Source organism: Acanthisitta chloris, unplaced genomic scaffold (assembly GCF_000695815.1).
Source record: "Acanthisitta chloris isolate BGI_N310 unplaced genomic scaffold, ASM69581v1 scaffold1719, whole genome shotgun sequence".
In the NCBI taxonomy this organism is placed as follows: domain Eukaryota; kingdom Metazoa; phylum Chordata; class Aves; order Passeriformes; family Acanthisittidae; genus Acanthisitta; species Acanthisitta chloris.
The window spans coordinates 42,409-58,609 of NW_008692871.1; the positions used below are offsets into that span (position 1 = coordinate 42,409).

A 16,201-nucleotide genomic window follows, 5' to 3' on the forward strand; every position below is an offset into this window, starting at 1 on the left:
GATTATGTGAACATTTAGATTAAAAAGTAACTTTTTTAAAAAATCAGTGGTGATACACACCATTGTTGATATCACATACTTGAGAGTTCTGCACAGCAAGTGACTTATTAGGATACAGGAAATAACTTTGATTAAATGCAGTACAAACATAGGTGGAATACATGGATTAAAGACTGGCACGAAGTTTAAATGCAGACTGGGAACTATCATTTCTGTATGAGAAATTATGAGGACGTCTTACTGACAATGTGTATTTTTATCTCCTTTTGTCCTTAAAAATTACTGCCTTCTGAGAAATATGTCTTCTACAAGCAGTAAAAGACAACCCACCTACAACCAGCCTTGTCTTCAAGAGGGCAATCGCAGCTGGGATCCCAGTGAGCATTCCTGGCATTATGAAAAGACTGCCCTTGTCCTTGGTAGAAACTTGAGACACTTTTTCGGAGCCAGATGCACTGACAAGGTAGCTTGAGAGATCAGAACCAAAGTATGTGATCCTGCCAGGAGGTTCAAAAGGCAAGAAAACTGCACAGAACCTGAAACAATGGACCAAAAGTGCTGAGACTGCAAAAAGATAGAAGACCAGTTTCCAGTCTTCAAGTTGAAGCAGCACTGGAAATAAAACCCCTTGCCTCTTTCACTTCATGGATACTTGCCACACATCACCACAGGTGTATAAGTTTTCCTTTTGCTTCAGGAGTATCTTGTCAAAAGGGTATTTGAAAAATGAAAAAGGAATGAGTACCTGAAACTGGGTAATACATTCTTTCGTGAACATCCTGAGGATATACGAGACTAAGATAACTCAGGTTAACCTCCTTAACTCTGAGACTCTAGGTTGCATCACCAGACACTCAGCATACATGACAGGTATTTATTTAGGAGTAACATATATGCAACAAACCTCAGCACCATGGGCTCTAAGAAAATGAATTAAGACTCTGAGCTGTTTTGGAACACAGAGCAGAAAAGCATATGATGTACAGACATAGAGCAAGGATGCAACATGTCAATCTTGTCAAGAATTTGAAGCAAAAATGTAATTCTACTCCACAGCAATAGATCCTGCATTAAAAAAATTAACCAGACTAACTGAAGTTCTGCAAATTTTCTTACACTTGAAGTGAGATAATTTACTATGTGCTGTTATAAGCAAGATTGTAAAACACATGATCATCTAATTCTTCCACAATTTATTAATTTCCTTTGAAAATGATGCTAAAATAAGGCATGTAATTTAAGAATACTGAAAGCAAACTATTTACACAAGATTGGTACATAAACAGCTCTAATTCCGCAACAAACTTAATTTCATCAGTTTCCATTTTTATTTTTCACATAAAGCAGTGGGAGAATTGTTTTTAACTGTTTTGATTTTACAACATGCAAACTAAATGTCTCAAATGAAAACTGCATAGCCCTAAACAGATGTTGCCTGATGAAAATATTTACTTAACATTACTTCAGTTTACTTCATGTATGGCATAAGACTTTCTAAATTCAATTTCATCATAATACCATGCTCTTGTCAAAGGTTTGTACAAAGAATGCCTTAGAAGAAAAAAAAATGCATCACTGAATTTAAAATAAATAAGGTTAAAACGTGGAACTTAAAAAGAAAGCAAAAAATCTAAGCTGTGTAATACTGATAACTAGCCAAAACTTTTTAAAAAGTTCTAGATGCCAGAAAAAAAGCTATGCTTTAAGGAAGCTTCATCAGAAGCATTAAAACATTGAAACAACCAAACAAGGCAAACTGTGAATGCCCCATTTTCAATTTTGTTTGTTTGGAGGTTTAGACTGCTTTTATTAAACAGTTGTTAGACTAAAGCCTCCATCAGATGAAAGATAGATTGTCACTTGGGCAACTATTTACCTTGAAAATTGTCAGTCAAATTTTTTGGCCAAATTTAGAGCAGCTAAATTACTCCACCATGATAAAGACGTCAGGTTCTGGCAGGAATGGAATGAAGCTGCCACCACAAACAGCCAACCACTTCCACTCACGATCAACTGGTATGAGCTGATCAACAGGCCTGACCATAAGCTTCAGTGGCAGCAGGCAGAGGAGTCCATTAAGTAGCTCTGAATACTCCTGCAGAGGACCTCAGTTTTGCAGCAGTGGCACTTTGAGTTAACTCTTGAAAGGAATCCCGTTGACCTGATTCCAATAGATCAACCCAGAAAAGTGTTTGCAGGGTATTTTTCTATTTAAAGAAATTAATCTTCCAGCTGAGCGTGTCTGGGTTGATAAGCAGCAAAATCCATGATCAAGCCAATGTTCCTTTCTTTCAGGTAATTTGCTAATTTCTTCAGATGCTACTGGAATAGTCAACAGAAGTGTATTAAAAAAAAACCAAAAAAACAATCCAAAACTGTGATTCAGTACATTATTAAATTAGCTGACACACTACTATGATTAGATTGTCATTAACACCATTAAGTTTCCTTCGTCAGAACAATGGCTTTGTCGGTGGGACGGGAACCCAGTAACTTCAAAATTCTTCCAAATTGACAAAACTTACAGGATCAGAAACATAAAAATCAAGTTGGTACATTTCGGTACCCAACATTTTTCCAAAAGGAACATTACACTCTGTGAAATGTTTGAAGGCATCTACAAACACCTTTCTTGAACAAGTAAGTCTCTAAAGACTCCTGTGAACTGTGTGTGTGTAATGCCTCTTTTTGTTACACACAATGCAGCATTTTATTACAAGCTACCAACAAAAGGAGTAGTAGAGACCTTTCTCAGGTTTAATTTCCTCGTAAGTCCAGGAGGCTGAAGCCAAAATGCAGGTGAGAAAGGTATCTCTTTTCCAGTGTTTAACACATAGATACTATTTGATACAGCTTTTTGTTCGAAAAGTAACACTAAAGAGTTTCGGCTATGACTAATCAATACCCTTCCCTTTGCCACCAGGAGACAACACTGAGCACAGTGAAGAATATGAGCACTAATAAACACTCTCAGATAAAACAAGCTCAGAAAACACTTTTCAGAACAAATTCAGTGCAATGGAAGTCCCTGGTAAAGGGGACATTTGGATAGATGCATAATAACTGGGCATTTTTCCATTAAAACTGTACATCTCCTGGACAGAACTAATAGCTTTGACTTGTGATGGCTTTCCATTATGTAAACAAAATGTAGGACCTAGGTAAAGACATTTTTTCCTCTTACACACTCATAAGCATAGTAAAGATGTCCTCTGTTGCTTACCTGGGAAGTCAGGCTCTCACACAACAGGCTGTAACTACCAAAACCCTAAAACCTAACTGTTTTCATAGCTACACTGCTAATAGAACAAAATGCATTATTTGAACCTCAGGTCATTTCCAGCCATCTCTGACCCAACACTAGGAATATGTTATTATTTTTGCCTCAGGTAGAAACATTTTCCTAGATGAAAACAGAAAATACAACCTGACTCTATTTGTTATGGAAGAAAGTGCATTGTCCTGCTTGGGAGATATATATATATATATATACACACGTGTGTGTGTGTGTGTATATAACCAGGTGTTTATAGCTACTCACTTCAGACAACAATTGTTGCTATTCATCTAGTGTTTCTGCCTATTTAATCACATTTCATTAATCCACTTACGTCTGCTGCCTTCCCATGTGAAATTCCTCACAGGAAAATACAGTTTAGGAATGCTTGATGGAACAACCCTGCATTTTATCATGAACCACCATCAAAATGCTCTCAAGGACCATCAATAGACAAAGTAACACACACAGCAAACTCAACTTCTGACGTGTCCCTTTTTTTTTTTTTTTTTTGCTTCCTTTCTATCTTTCCTAAGTTTCTGCTACATTACCCCCCAAGCGGTAACACTAGCTACATGATCCTATACCAAGTATAAATCTCATAAATAAAGATGTTCTCATCCTCCTAGTATTTGGTATTAGCCACGGGGCCCTTTTTCCAAGACTTGGGTTCCAACATCTCAGTTTAGCTGCACGAACATGCACAACACATACTTTTTGTTCCTGATGTTTATACCCCATGCCCTTAAAGGTAATACTGTGTGATGGAGACAAACAGAGGCTTCCTTTCTGTGGTCACTAGAAACATTAAAGTTAAGAATCAAGACTACCCAGCAGAGCAAATGCTGCGAGCAGCACTCATCTGTTTGGTACTGTTACCTACAAGCCCATGAGGCTTATCTAGGTCTGAGTAACTTTGCCTTGATGCTAAGTTCATAACATAAAAGTCAATTTCAAAACAAAATGAACTAAAAAAACCACTCAGAGTATTAGTTTCAGTTTGAATTTTAGATTCCAAAGGGAAAGCAAGCTTCTTGACACAGAATATACCAATATCAAGAACGATGTAAGTACTATAATCAGTAGCCTTTTGAAACAAACAAAATTCAGCAGGTCCTCTAGGCATTTTTCACTTAACATTGCATTCCTCTCACAGGCTTAAATAGGCATAGAATACAAAACATGTGTATTTTACTTAAATAGATATGTTTCAGTATCTGAACCTGAACCAGAGCCTTGGATCACACGATTAGAGTAAAACAGTGGTTCCCAAGATACTTTGTGCAACAATTCCCTCCCAAATTACCTATACTGCCCACTCTGTCCCTCACAACCAGCCTAGGCACAACCCTGCAATGATGAGATTAAATGGTTTCTGCAAAATCTCCTGAACCACAATCATCTCATATTCTTTTTATAGGGATCTATGCCCTGAAATTTGGAGTACACTGTATCAAATTTACCAAAAATAAACAGGTATGTTTATCTTTTTCACATTAAGAAACAGCTATTTTAAGAAAGCAGCCTCTCTTTTCTGTTTACAGAGATAAAACACATTGTGAAATTTATCATTAATGACTGCACATTCTGAAACTTAATGCAAATAAGTAGTACTGGAAATTCACAAATGTTCTTAAGCACAGCCTCCATTTTGACATTTACATGCTTGTTTCACTTCTGCTTAGAGGAGTTTCCTACATCATAGTTACACACTAATACTAAATCAGTAGGAATGAATTTAACAAAAGAGGAGATGAATAACAGCACCTGAGTGGGTCTGAAAATTTTCAGGGATTAAAAAAACACAATGCATCAAGAGACATATTTGGATTTTCCATAAAAACTTTATCTATTCAGTATGTTACTGATCCTGCTGCCCTAGAAGAGTGGTAGTTGATAGCCAGATTTCCCCCTTTTCAATTTGGCATGCAGATATTCTGCATGGTAAGACCTATAAGCACCGATAAACACCAAAGTGCTGTTAACTAACGTGACCAGTTGGGAGTTACAGGAGCTTATACTAAGAGAAATGAGGTAGGACTGTGTTCTATCATTACAGTTTCAAACAGAACAATAGTTTCAAATAAAATCTATCATCACTATGTTTAACCCATTGTACTTTGTAAGCTTTCACAGCAAGACAATGATGTTCCCATGATCTCCACCATTTAAACCAACAACAATAATGCAGTTAATAAAAACAATTTTCTGCAAAAAGAGTAAAATAAATACCTGCAGGACTGCCAGCATTTTCTCCTTGATGCAGTTGAATACCAGCAGAATCTATTGAGTTTACTGTAACTGTCTGGAGATTTGGCAATTGAGCAGTGCTTAGACTAACTGGAGTTGACGCCAACGCCCCACCTGCTGCAACTTGACCAAGAGTGAGAGTCTGCACAGGGGTTAGAGTTATTTGTTGACCAGGTGCATTCTGAATTTGCAAGTTCTGCAAGTTCTGAACTCCTTGCACTTGAAACGTCTGCCAGGTTATCTGCCCAGAAGGGGTCACTGTTTGTGCCTGAATTAAAAAAGTTCCAGGATTCAGCTGCAGTTGAAGATTTTGAAGAGCCTGTTGAGATATACTCTGACTTGCTTGCACACCATGGATTGTCTGTTGCGCAATACCTTGTACAATCTGGGCTTGACTGGTTGGCTGCTGAGACTCTTGTAGCTGTATGTGTTGTACAATTGGCTGTGCTGTAGAGACCTGAATATTCTGAGCCTGCGTGTCATCAGAGACTGATGTCTGGATGTAATTTCCCTGAAGATCAGAACTATGAACTTGACCACTGGTTGTGGTCAAGTTATTTGCATTTTGTTCCAATATACTTGAACTGTCTATGGTAACGGGCAATTGTGATGAAGATGATGTTGGCACAAACAAGTCGTTATCAGTGGTGGTTTCTGTAATTTCAGGAGAAACTTGCTCACCAGTCCTTTCAGAAGTATCTGAACTATCCATGGCCTGTCCAGTATTTATCAAGTGCCCATCTGCATTAATGCCTGCTGTCATGGTTTGAGAACCACTGCCAAGTCCCAGAGAATCTAGATCAACACTGTTGATGGGTACAAATGTAATATTTCCTGGCAGTCCAAGGGGGACGTTAGCAACTACTTGTGCTTGTCCAGGGAAAGACGAACCACCAATTGCAACTCCCTGAACCTGGACTTGACTAGACTGACCAGATAAGATATTCTGAATATTAGCTGAAGGTGATCCAGAGGCAATGATGGTTTGATTAGAGCCAGGAATGATCTGAATTTGACCAGTTTCTTGATTTATGCTGCTATTATCAGAAGAGGCTGCAAAGCCAAGTTGAACCTGCTGGCCATCCGCTGTCTGGATCTGGGGTATTACTTGGTATTGTACATTAGACACTGTACCATTCGACGAATCTGATCCTGATGCAACAGAAAAGATTTGTTGATTTTGCAGACTCTGAATAGGAAGGACATACTGCCCACTTGAAGTTACTGTGGCAGAACCTGGGATCTGTACTATATTACCAGCTTCGTCCTTTATAGTGGTAGGAGCTGCAGACAAGACCTCCCATCTGTTTGGAGTTCCGGTTAATTGCACAGAAGCCAAATCCCCTGTCTGAATGAAAAGACAAAAGAAAAGCTAAAATTAAAACAAGTAACATACAGACTATGTTAGACCAGTCATGCAATTCAACACTAGAGATTGATCCACTACTGGAAAATATGCAGTGCAGCCCAAGTGAACATCAGCAACTGGATTAGAACTATGAAATGCCGTTTTTTTAAGTGCACTAATGCCTAAGTCAATGTAACCAACCTGTGGGTCAGGAGCTGCATGTTGGTTGCAAATATGTCAAATGCAGCTCCTCTGCCAGGTGACCAGCAGCAGGGTTATTCTGGTGGGGGTCTATTGGGTATTCCAAACCCTTGGTGTGGGAAGAAGGCAGCTGGCAGGGGCTACTGCAGTTCTCATCACCAGCTTACCCTGGGGACTCAGCTACGCTCTTTACCTAGCCTTGCACCCATCATGCCCAAGTGGAGGAATGGCTGTGAAGCCAGTGTTGCATGGAGCTCCACTGCCTTTTGACTTTGTGCCATACATGATACAGGTGTGCATGTTGTGACTCTCAGCAGTAAAGACAGTGCTAAGAGGTGAGGTAGTCACATGGTTGGAGAGATTGGACAGGCTCAGTTTAAGTCATATGTAACACAAAATCCTAGTACTTAAAAGCTTGTAGGAGTTACTGTTTCACTAGGGAAGAAGGTTTCTAAACTAAGGACTTTTACCCTGAAATCATGGTTGGATTAGTCATATGTATCAGTTGAGGGGGGGAAATCTATCTTCATTAAATCAGAAAAATAGAAAAAGCCAATGCTTCAGAGCAGATCCACAGATGGTTAAAGAACCTAGGGCTGATGCAGTATGCTTTTGTTTCTTATTCAGTAAAGAAAAGGTAAATTGCACTTACCTTTCTTTACCAAAGCAAGCTTTTTCAGAATAGAGTATTAAGAATTAGATTTAACATCCTACAATGCTTAGCACAGATTTGTGTAGTCAGCCAACTTGGTATTGTAAATAACCATCAATCTAAAAAATAGGAAGTTAAGTTTCTCATCTGTTTTACTGCACTACAGTAAACCAATGGAATAACTTAAGAATTAGCAGCTAGTAACTAACTTGTCTTAAAACCAAATCAGCTCTGTGAAAAAAATTTAGTCTCTTTGACAGAGTCCATGGGGCACAGAAAGAAAAGCTCTAGTTTGTCCTTCTGCACTGATCCTGTTATCACACTCGGTAGGGAAGTTACCAGAGCATAACACAACTTTTTTCTGATGCTGCACACTGACATCCTTTAGAATAAGACCTGGATATGCAAAATACAGTACACATCTAATTCTTCCCTAACATGGCACTGAGACTTAGCCATTCTGAATGAATCCTGGGACATGCATCCAAGTGAATTTAGTCCACAGCATTGGCAAGGACTTGGCTAGTTTCATTTTCTCATCCTATTCTGGCCTGTGACACTGCAATTTTTATATGTACAAAAAAATAGTCCATTTCAGTCTAAGTACTTTTTAAAAAATAGTTTTACCATGCTTGGCAAGCTTCATTTCCAACAAGAAAACACATATCTTGGTTCTAAATTCCTCTCAAGACTGTACAAATAATGGCTGTGAGAAAATAAGAATGCCAGCCTTCTTTAGCTCTCAAAGATACATACAATCTTTCAGGCAGTTTATTAGTAAATAGATTCAGTATCTTCAGAACAAAACTAATTTTATGGCCTTAAGGCTTCAAGGATCAGAAAGAGAAAAAGGAGTTATGGTAATTCCATTTTATTATTTTCTTTTCCTCTTATACTGATTAACTTTTCATTTAAAGACTTTTTTTAATCCTTTAGTCTTTCAAGCTTATAATTTTTGATATTAGAAAATAAAATATGTAATATTACATACCACATATTATCTAGAAAAAGGAAAATAATCCATTTTCCTCTCCTACCATATTAGCTTAATACGTTTGTGTTTAACATTGTTTACACGTAGGTACCAGTTGCTGAAACGCTGGTAAGAAAGTTCACAACTGCTCAATGCACAAGTCTATAAATACTTACTAACTGAAGGTTTTCCAAAGTATCAAAAGACCCATCAAAGTCACAGGTAAACATCAGATAGAGAACAGAGAACACCAAACGCAAAAATATAAAAGTTGTATATTTAAAGTGTCATTATATAATAAATGTATAGTATGACGTGCCCATAGTAGCTGTTAAACAAAAGAAAAAGAAGAAGTAATGGAAACCATTACAAGCCTGATATAACTTTTCATGTATTTAAAACTCAGTACAAGCAAATGCTGAATGCTTAGGCTAAAACTGGACTGATCTAATATGCAATAACAGGTCTGTGTCTACTCATATGTAATAAACATGAATATCCTTCACAGAACTAGCTCAAAGAGAACCAGTCTCCTCCATGTTACGGAAATGACCTACATTACCCTTCTCCTCCCAAAACATACGTTGATTGCCATATTGCTGTTTTCATGTTAGGCATACATCTCACCTTTTCATGATCTACGGAAATCTTCCCTCAAATCCTGCTCTGTAAGCAGCTCTCAATAGAGCCACTCTTTTAGGAGCTGCACTTGTCAGTCCATGGAGTTCAGGGCAGCCATGCATGAGGATATGCAGCTACTGCTACACACAGCACATGAAATGCCTATTATACACATGTTGCTCTTACAGCTGGCTATATCACACAGCACCAGATGAATCATGAGGAGGGAGGGGCAAAAAGAGGGTGAGGCTTTCAAGAAGCTATCAAAATTACTAGCACTAAAGCATGAAAAAACCCTGCATGGTAAACCCTGTGTAGATGATCTCTAACCTTGAATGGTTATCAACCTGTCGGAACAAGCTTGACTGTTATACCCTTACTCAAAGCCAGCTAAGCTAGTAGGATATTTCTTGGACTCCTTTTCCTACTAACTAAAGAGGAGTAACCTTTCTCTGTGTCCTCAGGCAACTATGCATTTCTGCAGTAGCTCAGGAGTTCTGGCACTGATACATGAGCCGCAACATCTGCAGCCCACTCACTCACTGATCTGCACTGTGCAGCCAAAATACACCACAGTTTGCTGTCTCTCAGTCATCCATGAAAAACAGCTAGAGGGTAGAGATAAACCAACAGTTCTTTTCCTTATCAACTGATACTCAGACAGCAGTTATTTGGAAGCTGTTCCTTTAAGAGAAGGCTGGACACTTGCAATCCAAAGGCTCCTTTCAAGAGGAAGGGACAAAGATCTGAGGAAAGTTCAGCATTAGCACTACTCAGCCAAGGAAGAGAGAACAGGAAGCAAGGAGGAATTCACTGGGAGCAGCATCAGGAAACAAAAGAAAGAGACAGGAACAGAGCAGAGAGTAGCTGACACAAGGCAGGGGAAGAATTAAAATCAAATTATATGCCCACCTATAGAAAGGTCAAGTACCACCAAAGAGTGGAAGCAACAGCTGCTGTTCAGCCTGTCTTTTGATTCTTTATCAGGCCTTGTATAATTTCCAGTGGGTAAAACAGATGTCTCTGAGCCAAAATTCTCACCTCTGAAGAATCAGGGGTCATGATAAACAAAAAACTAATCCTTGTCACATTCAATGTGTTTAGCGACAATTAAAGGAACATTAAGTCAACCATGGAAGGAGATAAGAGACACAGAAGATAAAATACCTTTTAAAAGTGATCTAAACCACACTGAACGATAGGACTTGGGTAATAAAAAATAAAACGCCCTTCATCAAAGTAAAACTGGAAAGGGGAGAAATATCCCTGTAAGAACTGGTATCTGTTGTAGACACCTGCATTTCAACATGTTGAATGTGATCAGCTGGACAAATGCCATTAGCCATCAGTATTTTACTGCTAAAGGACTCCCAAACGTTTGTCTGTGCTGGTCTATTGTGGGCTGCTTTTTGCTGCACTTTTCAGAAAGTCACTTTTGCTCCATTTAGTCCTGGAGCAAAGCATCAGCAAAATGAACAGAGGTGGACAGATAACAAGTCACGAGTTCCTAAACATTTAAATATCTGTATGAATGAAGAAGTTTTGACACTGCCTCACCCAAATTGCTGTTTTATGAAAGAGTGAAAGAGTTAGGGTTCTAAAGCATGAGTTTACCATGTGTTTACTGAGCTACAGTAAATTACCTGTGCATTCTTAGGTTATTACAAATATACGATAAAATGTGCTTGCTTCAACTCTTTCATTAAGGTATGAGTTAACACATTCTATCTTTTATTTGCTATAGGTTAAAAACACGTTCAACACCAGCCACTGTGGTTCAGCTGACACAAAGCTGCTTGTTAAGGCAAATTAATTCTGTTGCATGTTTCAGCCCTCTGCCAATGAAGCCACTCAATTCAGAGAAATACCTTTGCCCAAGTCAAATGTTCAGAGAAACAAAGAATGTTTCCAGGACAAAGTATTATCTGGGACTGCTTGAAATTGATTTTTAAAAGACAACTTCAATCTGGTGAAATACATCTAACTGTGTCTACACCATCTTGCTTCACATGGACAACTGGAGCCAAAACTCTTAACAGCTTGTTTTTAATCGGCAGAAGTTCAGAACCTGTCCAAATTACCACAATGCACTATCCCTGACATTAGTAGAAACAAGGAAGCTGCAGTATTTAGGAATGAGAAATGGCAATAAGGAGACATTTTCAACTACATTGTAGGTAACTTCATTTGTTTATTAATTATTAATCTACCTATGTGTATAAATCTCTACATAACCAAACTAGAATTTAGCATTGTATGAACTGGTTTGTTTTGCTTGTGCTGTCAACTCAGGTGCTGAAGGCTCTACCAAACCATCAAGAGTGTTAAGAAAGAGGACCTAGCATCAGTCAAGCCTCAGCTTGATCTTTGGGAAGGCAATGGAGCAAAAAACCTTGAAAATAACCTTGAAAAAAATAACCTTCAAATAACCTTGAGAGAAAAAAATAAAGTAGTGATCACAAGTAGTCAGTTTAGACTTAGGAAGGGGAAATAACAACCTGACAACATTCTGTGATGAGAAGACTGGCTTGGTAGATGGGGTTAGGCAAGGCATACTATTTATCACTACTTTAGCCAGCCTTTTTAAGAACATCCTAAAACTACTTTCTTCTAAAAGAACTTCTACACTTGGTTCTGATCCAGCATTAGAAAAACATCATGGGAAAGCAAAAATCAAAGAACATTTTAAAAGGTGAGCTTCTAGACAGCAGCAGGGGAAACATAGAGTTTGTCACCACCTTCTACCTGAAACTTCTTTGTTTTACAAAAGTATAAAACAGAGAGAAACAAGACAGTTCCAGGCAGACTTTTCTATAGTGACTGAACACATTCTGGTGCATCTCTTCATGTCCAGAAAACATAGCACCAGGAAGCTATCTTATCACCCACAAAGGAGAAAATGGATGTCAGAGTAATTTTGAGCTTCCTCAAAATGATCACATAGGCCAAAGAACAGAGCAGTCTGGTTAACACTGACACATGCCATTCATGCATACTTTTGCCGAGTGGAAAACATTAAATTTAAAATGCCTTCCTATTTCTCTATCCTATCAGCAGTATTACAACTTCCCTCTAAACTAAGGTTAAGCTAGCTGCATCTCAGATGGTTAAAGTAATGTTCTGAGACATAAATAAACTGGTAGTCCAGATTTTCATTCACTTCTGTGAAGCACTGATACTCAATTCTAAAGCTCAAGATAAGCCAAAGCATTTTTATGTCACTGTAACCTCAATTTGTAAAAGATACAAAGAGATACTGTGTCTACAATAGGGAAGCCCAGCTCATCTTCCCCAAATTGCTAATTATTAACCTCTCCAAGTGTTTTTCACATCCTGTTGGCAGCCAACAACACAAATAAATCATTCCTCACAGTATTTTTTTTTTAAAGACTAGAGAATCAGTGCAGCCTGCATCACACTAGATGCAGGTACATACCACAACTGGGACAGTCATCTCTGACAGCTCCCATTCTTTGGCAGCTATCAGAGCCAACAGTTCCCAGCCAGCCCGCTAACTTTTCCAATCCACCTGCCTTCCAAACCTCCCACCCACACTCCCAGCAGTCTTGCACTGTATCCTCACCTATCCCAGTCCCACCAGGCACAACCGTAAGAATGGCCCTTGGGAGTATGATAATTCAAGAGAATGTCTTTAGTTTTGTATTACAATGAAGTAAGAGAACACACAGAACTGGTTATCATCTCAACTTTGCAGCTCCTTCAACAATCATTTGATCTTGCAACAACCATCAAGACTTTGTTTGACCTAGATTTTAGAATCTGTTTGCTCTTTTGTTCTGTCCTCTATGCACAGCTCTGACACCTTCTGCTTCACTTCTCATTTTCATTAAATTTGAATCTAAAATCTTTGCGAATGTCTAAACTGGAATGAAACCAGAGTATTTACAACAAAATGAAAAAGAATCCTAAATGTGAAAGTTTGAAGCAGAATTATTAGTCAATGATAAATAGTGAAAAATCGAAACTTGTCAGACTTTAAACTCCAAAGAGAGGGAAAGACATCCAGAGGCCAAAACACGAGCTGTCGTTCTAGGCCAGGCAGTAGCGCATACCATGCCAGCAAGGCTTTCACACATGCCAGCAGGCAGCAGTCTCCATGGCAAGAGTTTGAACCAACCATGGATGCAGCAGTATGGCAACCAAGGAAAAGATTCTCAGGTAAGCAAGCCACAGCCTCAAGTCTATCTCCATTAAAACCAAACACCAGCAGGTAACACACAAAGCGCTGGTGTTGGCTGATCATGGGCAGAATAAATGACTGTTAAAGCTGAAAGACTGCAATCGTCATCAATGCACAAAGACGAGACCAGCAGTTAATGCCTGCTAGTGCTTCTCATCTAAAAGTAAATACAGTTCTAACCAGAATCCTGAGCCGAGCTGAAAACCCTGCGGACTAGACACAGCCTGCCAGGTCACTGACAGGGTGGAAAAGAGAAGATGGTTGAGTTTAGTTCTGTTGATTGTCTTCTTCTTCACTTGCTTTCCATTCCATGCAGTTGTCATTTTTATTAGTCTTTTTTTTCCCCAACTAATCCTTTCAGTGGCGTAACAGCAATGTCCACCCAAACAGCAGCCCTGGACTCAGATACCAACACAGAATCATAGGATCATTTCAGCTGGAAAGGACCTCTGAAGGTCACCTAGTCCAACCGCTGAGCTCAAAGCAGGGCCCACTAGATCGCAGCAAACACAATCACATTTGCTCCAGCTCTTCCCCAAATCCCAGACATGAATTATGCCCTGTGTTCCTATGGGAGTGTTGCTGTTGCTTTTAAATCATACTGCTGGTCTCTTGGGGAGCAGCTGCAGCATACCATTCCAGCCAAGAAAGCAGTGTGCTAGCCTAGCACACTGGCTCCAGCCCTGCCAGTTCCTACCGAGCAAATGTCAGTAAAACACTACCAAAATAACCCCAATCCCACAGCATCACCAGCCCTATACATGCAGGCTCTTCCAACACTACCAAAAGGAAGTACCTACTTCAATGTCTGCTATCCATTTGTATAGATTGAGAGTTCTACCCGACATTCAGCAGTAAGAACAGAGATCCAGGTACAGAATATACCGGGAAAGGGCTGCCTCCCCATCACTACATTAGGCACCATCCCCCATACAAAGGTATCAGTTGATTCACCTATACTCCTGGCAAAGGGATGAGCATCACAAACTGTGGGAAGACAATTATGTCCATGTCTGTGCTATAGATTTAATTTTCCATAGGAGTTAGGAGGTACCTACAATTTAAGGCTTTTTAGCTCCTCCCTCCTTCTTCCACTCACCAGTAAAAAACTCAGTGGATCAAAAAAAAAATCTTTATTGCACTAAATCCCTTTTAGCATTGTTTTTCACAAGGAACGTATTTCAGGGCCTTTAGTTCCTCCCCTCTCCTTATTAAAGTTATCTTCATTAACTCCAGCATCTAGTTCAGCTACTGTAGGTTTCCACTCAAAATATTCTGAATCATTCAAGAGTTATGTTGTAGGACTGCAAAAATTACCAGAATGTTATAACCTAACTCATAGCAGATATGTAGGAGGGGCCTATCTGCATGTATGAAAAGTAGTGAGTGAGCTTATATTCATCTTCAGTTTTTACTAAGATTTTGGCTTTTCTTGAACCGCATCAAGGCCTCTTGTCTGTAAACATACCAATAGATTAATTTAGAAGGAATAAAGAAGTACGATTTCAAAACTTCTTTGTCCATTCTGAACCATCAGGAACAACTTGCCCTGTACTAGCATTCTACTATCCTGCCAGACCTAGCACTGCCCATCATCCTAAGGGATCAACCCATCCTCAAGATGCACAATTCCAGCTTTACAGTGAGAACAACCTGCAGGTGGACACAGGAAAGCAAACGATCATTTAAACATCATTCATTTTGCAATACGCACGTTTACGTTTTTCAGTGCTGTATGAAACAAATCTTAGAGGTATCAGGTACTTAACATCACCCAGAAAGATCTTTTCAAATGTACTGCTTGAGAAAACAAACAGGTCTGGCAAAAAGGACACTTGAAAGGGGGTCAGGATCTTAATGCGTTTTTGAGCTCTGTCATTAGTCCACAACCTGCTGTATGACCTCAGACAGCTATTTTGCTTCAGCTTCCCACAGTAAGCTGAAATGCACAAATTATTTTAAAGTTTAGCACTCAATCATTTAGAACCTTAACATCAGTAACATTTCGGCACTTGTTAAAAGCTTGTCAAAGCCACTTCAGCCACCAGCACAATGGCCTGCAGTTCTTCCTATCTGCAGGATCCTGAAAACATTGCATGTTGCATGGCAAGTTTAAAGAACAAGACTTGCTTTAAAAGATTTTTTACTAATTTTAAAGCTGTTTTTGTAAAAGAACAAAAAAAACCCCAAAAAACCCCAAACAATAAAGAAGTTAGAGGTAATATGCATGATTTTCCAAGGACTAAGGGCAAAAAAAGACTTCATCGTGTCATTTTTGAAGACATTTTGGATCTCTCGTCTAATGTACCAATATATTTAGGCATCAGTTATTCAGAAACGCACCATCTCTTTGAATTTTATGAGCATATGTCAACCGGAGAGTTCAGCTAGACCAATTAAGGAACACGTGGGTTTCCATCAGGCTTTTGTTAAGGAGATTGCTAAGCTAGCTTCGGCAAGAACGCATTTCTAGTCTGCAAGATCCACCTCATCACACAAGGTCCCAAGGTCATCGAGGCTCCTTTCCGAGCCGACAGAGATAAGCACAGAAACTCGGTTTGCAATACGAGGAACTGCGCGATAACTGTACCTAGAAAAAACCGCGTCGATACAGGAAGCAGCTTTCCACCACCGCGTTCGCCTCTCAACAGCCATTTTACTTCTCACTGCCTCCTTGC

General features: G+C 39.2%; 1 protein-coding gene across 1 annotated transcript in view; it reads right to left on the bottom strand.

Moving 5' to 3' along the window:
• Window positions 1-16,178, bottom strand: part of SP3 (Sp3 transcription factor) — a 32,856-nt gene extending 16,678 nt beyond the window's left edge. Inside the window, exons 1-2 of the mRNA XM_009082814.1 lie at window positions 16,011-16,178; window positions 5,510-6,875 (exon numbers count right to left, since the gene is read on the bottom strand). Of these exons, the coding sequence (XP_009081062.1) occupies window positions 5,510-6,875; window positions 16,011-16,178 (1,534 nt within the window). The remainder of the gene's footprint in view (window positions 1-5,509; window positions 6,876-16,010) is intronic.
• Window positions 16,179-16,201: the final 23 nt, after the last annotated feature.